The sequence below is a fragment of the Acanthisitta chloris genome, unplaced genomic scaffold, assembly GCF_000695815.1.
Source record: "Acanthisitta chloris isolate BGI_N310 unplaced genomic scaffold, ASM69581v1 scaffold1029, whole genome shotgun sequence".
Classification (NCBI taxonomy): Eukaryota; Metazoa; Chordata; class Aves; order Passeriformes; family Acanthisittidae; genus Acanthisitta; species Acanthisitta chloris.
Genome location: NW_008692899.1, coordinates 235,736 through 244,997, shown reverse-complemented (window position 1 = coordinate 244,997; position 9,262 = coordinate 235,736). Strand labels below are relative to the sequence as shown.

Here is a 9,262-nt window from a genome sequence, read left to right as displayed (position 1 = left end):
TTTCCCTCCCATGATCCTTAGCTTGAGCCCTTGTCTTGAATCAGTGAGGGATTCTTTAGTCTGTACAAATGCAATGATGCAACATTTTTACTGACTTCATTAAAAGCAGTTTTGGGTCAAGGAGGGAATCAAATTCATAGAGTCTTTAAGGTTGGAAAAGACCTTTGAGATCATCAAGTCCAACCAGCAACTGAGCACCACCACCATGTTCACCACTAAGCCACGTCCTCGTGTCATATCCACGTGTTTTTTAAACACTTTCAGGGATGATGACTCTACCATTTCTCTGGGAAATCTGTTCTAATGCTTTACAACCCCTTCTGTGAAAATGCTTTTCCTAATACTTAATCTAAACTTCCACTTTGCAAATTGAGGCCCTTTCCTGTCATCCTGTCACTTGTTACCTAGGAGGAGAGACTGACACCTATCTTGATACAGCCTCCTTTCAGGTGGTTGTAGAGAGCCTCCTTTTCTCCAGGCTAAACACCCCCAGCTCCCTCAGCTGTTCCTCGTACGACTTGTGCTCCAGACCCATCCCCAGATCCATTACCCTACTCTGGACACACACTAGCACCTCAATATCTTTCTTGTAGTGAGGGGCCCAGAACTGAACACAGGACTTGAGGTGTGGCCTCACCAATGTTCAGTACAGGGGGATGATCACTACCCTGGTCCTGCTGGCCACACTATTGCTGATACAGGCCAGGATGCCATTGGCCCTCTTGGCCACCTGGACACATTGCTGGCTCACACTGCGCTGCTGTTGACCAGAAACCCCAGGTCCTTTTTCACCAGACAGCTTTCCAGCCACTCTGCCCCAAGCCTGTGGTGCAGTATGGAGTTGTTGCAACCCAAATGAAGGACACGGCACTTTGCCTTACTGAACCTCACACAATTGGCCTCGGCATAGATATTCCTTCAGAACATCAAATGTTTAAGGAGTCAAGTGCCTCAACAGTTCTTTAATTTCAAGGACACAATAATCTTAAACCAGAAGTCCTTAATCTGGGCACCCTATACTGATAGGCACTCAAGGCCAGAGACAGCTGATACAGTTGTTTTTCAACAAGAGACTATATCATGGAGGAAAAATGGTATTTATAAAAACATACCTGTGAAATATTCTCCAAATTCTTGTTCTAATTTAATTGCTCGATCGTAGGTTTTCTTTGCTTGCTCCTCTGTAAGACGTTTATTCATTTCCCTAGAAACACACAGGAAGTCATCCAAAAGTTTAGATTCTTACTTACTTCCAAAAGATACATTCACCTGAATCACAGATGGATTGAGATTGGTATAAAAATCAAGCAGTGAAATTCTTCCATCAGTTCATGGACAGTTTCAATATTTTCAATTTAATTTCTTTCTTATGTAATACAAAACTACTTTTTCAGACTATTTCCCATTTCACATTTCTCCACTGAATTTTTATCTTGGGCTCATTACTCTACAATCACAAACAAAATATGAGGCCTGAATCTGGCAGTTGCTAACTGAGATAGACTTGAGACATCAGGACCCCCTAAGTAGGTCTGGGATCCAGGACGTCCTGTGGTTTGAGCACTCAGCACTTCCTGCCTCTGGAGCTGAAGCTCCTTCATGAATCTCTCTATCTCCCAGGCCCAGCTGGCTGTCTCAGGTGAACAAGGTTGTACAGACTGCTTATTGGGTATGAACAAATGTAAGAACAGAGTCAGTAACATTCTGGTTTTGTCAATGTTTTCTTATTTGATGGAGCATTTCTGTTTCAACTGCAGCATTATTTAACAGCTTTAAGAAATGAGTTGTCTTGTCTGTGCACGCTCAGCTTTTAATACCACTGTATACTTGCAATGAATCAAGCTTGTACTTGCTCACTGCCTTACACTTATATGCCTGCAGATGTCCAATTAATTATCAATAATAAATAGAGTTTGCTTGTTCTAGCATTTTTTCACAGCATGGATTCATTTTTATTGAAACATGACAGAAATTTTCTGAGTCAACCAGGAAAGCTAGAGAAGGGAGCATCTTGTGTTCTACATAAATCTGATTTAATGCCTTGCACTGAATCATATGATTATGTGGTAATAGACTGTATACAGTATGACATGGGTGATGCATGTAGGAAATTATGTGCATGATGGTGCATAAAAAAATGATCTATGAAGTGCACAACAGTATGAACTTGCTACAGCTAACTCCTACCTGGCTTCTGAAAAACACCTTGGAAGGTGTCCAGGATGCAAAAAAATGTTTCTAGAAATGGCTTAAAATTTCCTGCCTATATAACTAACCATATAGCTGGGCACACTGCTTAGAAAAATCTCCCTGGAAGTACTAATGTAATGAAGAAAGCAGGTTTATAAGATGAAGGCAAAGCAAGGTTTCTTTTAAAATTTATGACAATTACTTGTAGATTATGTTAATAGGTTTAACATTTGCCAATCTGTGTGTTGTCTTACTAAATTTATACTGCTAATTCTATTTATTGGAAAGGTTGCTATCTAATTGAGTTCAGGTGAACTTCTCATTAGCTACATCTACTTGAATATCTCTTTAGGTGACTGAATCAAAACTCTGTCTTGAAGTGGGACATGCCATTGCAAATTCTTAGGCAAACATAACATTTTCATCTTAAGGACACTCAGCCAATATTGTAGTGCTAACAATATCATCCTCCTTTCAGATCTATTTCTGGTAAATTTCTGAAGTTTTCCTCAAGATCTTTGATCAGCAGAAGAGATAATACAAATAAAAATGTAAATAAGTATTTTAAATAGGAAGTACTTTGAAATAGGTAGAAATTTGCATTACACCTTCAGGTTGTAGATTTGCCTGGAGTATAAAACTGTGCTAGTTGTATTCATGCCTCTGCCCATCCTGTGCCTTTAGGAGAGAGGATGGAGAAGGGGGAGACCATGATATCCAATTTTAATGAGGGACTAAATATGCTGTCATGCTGTAGTCCCTTCTATTTCCTATTTGGGGATCTGCACAGCTGGTCAATTCAAAATGATCCTCCAGGCATATTTTCCAGGATTTTCCTCCTTTCCCAGTGAAGAGCTCACCCAGGCAGACTCTTCCTTACTTCAGTTTCTCATTCCCATGACCCCACCACTGTCCTCCTTACTGTAGAGAGAAAGGATGATTGAAGGGTACCAACAAGGATGCCTCTGGGAGTATATCAGGTGAAATCATGTAGTGGTGGGGAGGGAAGGATGAAGGGAGGGATGGAGGGAGGGAAGGATGCAATAACCAAGTTTCAAATGCAGGTGAAAGCTTAATTTATGCTCCCTTCACTCTTCTTATCTCCACTGTCAGATGGGTACAAAGGAGCATATGCATAAATCAGAATTACACTACAAGTTTATGTTCTAATTTTGCTGAAAGATGAATCTTTTGTCTTTGTTTCTCTGCATCTTGTGATTAACAATTTTTTGTCTTTTATATTTTTACTTTGTAATTACAGTAACTTTCAACTCCTTTGTATGAACAAGAGTAATAGTTATGGCAGATAAAACTATAATTTTTGTATTGTAGTAGTTACATACATAAGACTGAACCACAGAATCACAGAATCATTTAGATTGGAAAAGACCTACAAGATCATCAAGTCCAAGCTTTGACCCATCACCACCTTGTCAAGTAGACTATAGCACTAAGTGACACATCCAGTTTCTCGAACACCACACTTGTTTTATTGCCCTAAGTGAAATATTAGCATTGCTTTGGTTCAACAACAGGATGATAGTCACAATATTTTGCATCTTCATAACACCTTTGAGTCAATCTCTTCAAGGATTTGCTGTTCATACATTAAAGCAATGAAGTCTTTGCATTATTGCCACTTTTCTGGTTCTGCCTAATGTATTTTTTAGAGTAAGGGCCACTTTTATTTACTCTGTGAAAAAAATTTTAAATCATCCCAGAGACAATGCCAGCATGAAACAAATAATGGAAATGTTTGATGGATGGGAAAACCGTGTGTTAAGATCTTTGTTGAAACAATCAATGCAGAAGATAGGCTATCAGACCTTTTCTTTCTATAAAGCATCAAAATCAATACAATTGAATTAACACAATTGAATTGTGGGTCTGTAAGAAATGTCAGGAAGTCACCCAACACAAGACAGCTTTGGTCAGGATGGGGCTGTCCAAGTACCACATACTGTGCATCATTCCCTGTAATGTGACTGGATGTGCAACAACCTCATTGCCAAAAGGCAGGGCCAGGGAGAATGCACGTTCATGGGGTGGGTCATGTTGGCATTCTCCGGCTCTGTCACCCAATGGCTGCATGTACACTGTTATCGTTATCAGACATGTGTCTGTCACAGGAGAAATGCCTACATTTCTGCTGTGAAACACATACCAATGACTTTACCTGACAGTTGTAGAGCCTTGGGTGAAGGAAAGGCACAGAGTTCAAAATTTCATCCCTATCACAGCAAATTAAGCTGATAGCTCTTGCATTACCATAAGTGTACATAGAAAACAACCAGACAACAATGTACTTAATACTGAGCTATAACGAGTATGAAGATCACTTCCATATTTCCCCCTCAGCCTTCTGTCCATGACACTAGATAATGCCCATTCCTCCTCCACCAGCAGAACCAGGCCAGCACTCCAGCTAAGGCCTCAAACATACCCAGTAAAACAAAATAGCTGTCTATTGTGTCCTTACACAACACTGATATGAATACAGCCCACAGTGGCAGTTTCCTTTTTTGCAACCACATTACCCATCCATTCATATTCCTGTGTGATCCACCCCAACTGCCAGATGCTTTTCTGCAGTGCTATAGCTTAATTATTCCCTATTTGTACTCATGCATTTCATTTTCTCTCCTTTGTCTGTGCTGAATTTCATCTTACTGATCTAACACTGAGTTTTAGTCTTATCTTCCGAAGTACTTCACACCCAGGTCAGCCTTGATAGCATGAACATGGTGCCTTCTCCTTCATTCTTTAAAGTGTTATGTTTGCCCCTCTCCAGTCCCATGTGTCCTTGCCTATCTTCTTACAGACCTTCAAGTAAATGAAGGGCTGATGAAGAGACACACCCCTCAAATCTGACACAGGTTTAACCCTCTGTTTCATGCCCTTGTCTGGAATCTACATTCCAAGAACAGCCAAGGTTGGATGGGAGAAGCCATGTTGCATGAGTTCTTGGTGAACTTGCACAGGTTGGAGCAAGGACACCAAGCACTGGCCAGGAGTCCTTCATGGTCCAGCATATAAGCACACATGTCCCAATCTGAAAGGTTCAAAGGTAGCTCTGGCTTGTTCCTTGAGATGCCAGGATACAATGGACAACAGGCTGGGAGGTCAAGTCTCCACTGTTCCCACTTCCTCTCATTATTACTAATTTAAGAGAACATGCAAAATGTATACCCAAGACCTGTGTGGTGCCACTTGAGACTGTACCCTGAAAAATAAAATGCTTGAAGAAGTTTATACTCACATCAGAGGCTCCCATGATTTAGGTTTAATAAAGATAGCAATGGGATAGAGTTGTGCAACTTGTAGTCGTTTGATAGCATTTCCTGACACATCAAGTATACAGTGCTTGCCCTGTTGGAAACAGATGAGGATGTGTTTATTTTTTTAGCGTTTACTGCAGATCAGCCAAAAGATAGGAAGCAATTCTGTGATGCAGTGCCCTGGAACTGGGACATTACTGGCACATCTGGGAAGGGGGAGCCCAGGGCATGCACTCCACGCCTCTGCATTCTTTCCATTGCTTTGGTGCTAATATAAAATATACACAGGTGATATGGGAACAAACTTTGGTTTTACTTTTTAGCGGGATGAAATTTTCTGGGGCAGGAGGATTTTCGTGAGATGAGGAAAATCAGTTCATAAAAGGAATAGGATGTCAACATTCTTACTGGACAATTCAGTTTTTGTTAATGTCAAAGACTCCCTGTGTCACCTGAGGCAAATAATTTAATCTTTCTGTGGTTCATTCTCTTGCTTCTGTGAAAGTAAGATAAGTTTATGCATCTGTCTTACAGAGGGAAGAGGAAAGGCTGTTTCAGGGTGTACTTGAGGCACTACATCCCTGGCACTACATCCAAGTACAGAGTGTCTAAGATGATGTCATTCAAAGTCAGAGACTCCACTCATGGAGTCATTATAAAGTCTATAAATATTAGGATGCTGTTTTGCAGATATTTTCTATTTTTGGCAGACAATCATGTCTGAGACATAAAGTGGAAACAAAGCAGGTCATGTTGCACAGGCAATAAAACTAGTGTCAACCTACCCTTTCTGCCACGAATCTCACAGACTGGACACTAGTTCCGTATAAATTATCATTGTACTGCCCAGCTTCTATAAATTTGTGCTCTTGGATATCTTTTTCCATTTGTTCTCTTGAAATGACAAAATGATAATCTCTCCCATCCACTTCATAGTCTCGCTTTGGCCGTGTGGTATCTGCATGAAACAAAAGACAGGAGATTGAGAAGCCTGTAAAAACATTTAATGCAAAATGAAGATTTGCTCAGTGGGCAGAGCTTGGTCTGCCCTAAGTGAAGGCGCTCCATGTCTGGGAGCAGGTCTTTGGCTACTACATATTGTTTTCCATGGAGTTATGACAATAAAGATGTCTTTTTTTGTACTAATACCTTCTGATGTTTACCTCCAATCAATACAGGCTAAAATAAAATCAGGGTTTACCAGAATTCCACTTTTTTCCAGCAGGATCACACACAAACCTCAAAAATAAAATGCATTTCAGATTGCAAATCTAATATTATGGTAACCTCATCGATTCAGTTTAGCCTTATTTATAAGCCTGATTCTGTTATCTCTAGCAGTTTTAAGTTCATATATTTGCAGATACAATAGTTTAAAATGAGGTACAACTGTAATCAGGGCCTGAAATAACAGCAAGGTCAAATGATCCAAAATATAAATGCTCTGTTTAATCCAACATTGCTTTCAGATTCAACAATCCAGGTCTCGCACAAATCAGAGATTATTTTGCATTTGTATGGTGGATGCTAAGCAATTGAGTTTAAACATTTTGCATTTTACCAGTATTTCAAACCTTTATTTTCTTCACATTAATTGATTACAAAACTGAGAAGGTTCCTTGCTTAAAAAAATCCTACAGCTTTTGAGACAATTATTTTGAGAAATTGTTTCCAGACCTTCAAAAAAAAATTTTTTTAAATACATTTTATTTATTCCTTTCCTCTTTCCTGTCTGATGGAAAAATAACTTTTGAGAAACTCAACTACATCTAGTTCATGAATTCTGCTTTCACAGAAATTTGCTTAATGTGTGACACTAAGGGATGAAATTCACTTAGCTGCAGAACTAGGAACAAAATCATACTTACGTGGTACACATGACCCAAACTTATCGGGGAATTCAGATATCAAATCATCGTTGATCCGATCTTTCATAGGACCCAGAATAATAACTGGCCTGGTGTAATTAACTGAACAACAAAAAGAAAGGCACATTTTGATGATCTTACTGGCAATAATAAATATATTTTCCCAAATATGCACTAATCAGAGTTGTTGCCTTTACATATGACACGCATTTCATTGATGAATATTTTATTTATTGACATGAAAAAGGACATGGAAAGAGTAGCACTGCAGAGCTCTCTGATGGTCCATGCACATAGTCAAAGGACAGTATTTGATATTGCTCAACAAGGCCACTCCCAAATGCTTGCAGATGGACTCTTCCATGAGGTATGGAAAGGCTATTGAGGCATTTTTTCCTTCTTGAATTGTATGAGTGCATCCCCCATTAAATTGGGTGCGTGTGCTCCCATTTTCAGTTAGTTACCTTCCCCATAGGTTCATCAACCCTGTTTAGTGGCACATATCACATGAGAAGTAAAATAATAAAGGCTTTGCAACTAACAATATTGCAGTAAATCTGGAAAATCTGCATCAATATTTTGTGGATTGATTATTGTGTGTATCAGTAAAGCCCATGAGAGCATACTAAGGAGAGTTCTGGGAATGTTAGGAAGTGGAAGCTTCCAAGAAAGACACATATCATATTTTTTCATATGTGATAGACTGAGAGTCCAAGAAAAAGAAGACACACAGAATCTGGCAGTGGCACAGCAAAGCTTACTGCTCTGCTGGCCCCAAAGTGTGAATTGAAAAATATAAGGAATAGTGATCAAATAGCAGATGAAACTTACTTTCTTGCCTTGTCACAGGTTCATAAGAAAGGATGCAGTCTTCCTGGCCTCCTGATAAGAGAAGAAAAAGAAGAGATTGAAGCTGACAGGCAACACGTCAAGTACTTAAGCTTGATAAAATGCTTCACATAGAGACAGACCGGGTCAACACTTCCTCTGATAAGCCTCTCACCTGAACCATTCCAAAGTCCATCATAACTTCCAGGTGTGCAGAATGCTCTTTTCCTTTCCCTCCCTCCCCTGCCACATGTTTCCATTCTAGTTACTGAAATTGGGCTTTTTCAATGATGAGCGACAAGGGTTTATTTATTGATTTGATGGCAAGTCTGTTTACAAGGATAGTGCAGAAATTTAAGATGCAGTTATTTTTCTTGTCCTATTGTTAAGGCCCTGTTTCTGCAGGGCAGAGCTACCTTGATGGAACAATTTTTATCCACAGAATATATATATTTTGGTTGATTGTTCTTCTGTGCATAGCCTCCATAGCCTAGTTCATTCACAATCTAACATCTAGCTATGAGCTATTTTCTGATCCTTATCCTTTCCCTGAACACAAATCACAGACTCACAGAATGATTGGGGTTGAAAGGGACCTCTGGAGATCATTTAGTCCAACCCCACCTGCTAAAGCAGGTTCACCTAGAACAGATTGTACAGGATCTTGTATAGGCAGGTTTTGAAAATCTTCAGGGAAGGTCTCAGTATTGTACTTTACACACTTATCCTCCCGCTGCACCTGTTAGGACAGTGCTCTTTCCTCATGGTGACATTTAGGGAAATAAAGCAGGGAAACTTGCCATGAAGTGCAGAGAAATTTGCCATGAGAAACAAGCAGCCCATGACTTGGGTGCAGGAGTGCAGTCCCGATGCATTGTTGTCCTCCCATTCAAGGGAGGAAAGGGAGGAGGATTCTTCACCTAATGCATGAATAATTCCTGCACATTTCTCTTTCTGGGTCACTGTCACATACTTGGTACCACATGAGGGCTCTGGCAGGTTCTAAAAATGACTTAGGCTTAGCAAAGATTAAAATGATGATTTTATTTTTATTCAGTTCAAGGTTTGTCTCTGAAAAGATCCACAGATGGGATTTTG

General features: G+C 39.8%; 1 protein-coding gene across 1 annotated transcript in view; it reads right to left on the bottom strand.

Annotated features, from left to right (window-relative positions):
• The window catches only part of DLG2 (discs, large homolog 2 (Drosophila)), a 116,673-nt gene that overhangs the window by 1,845 nt on the left and 105,566 nt on the right, over positions 1-9,262 (bottom strand). Inside the window, exons 6-10 of the mRNA XM_009082833.1 lie at positions 8,168-8,218; positions 7,337-7,438; positions 6,254-6,426; positions 5,450-5,559; positions 1,113-1,204 (exon numbers count right to left, since the gene is read on the bottom strand). Coding sequence (XP_009081081.1) covers positions 1,113-1,204; positions 5,450-5,559; positions 6,254-6,426; positions 7,337-7,438; positions 8,168-8,218 — 528 coding nt within the window. The remainder of the gene's footprint in view (positions 1-1,112; positions 1,205-5,449; positions 5,560-6,253; positions 6,427-7,336; positions 7,439-8,167; positions 8,219-9,262) is intronic.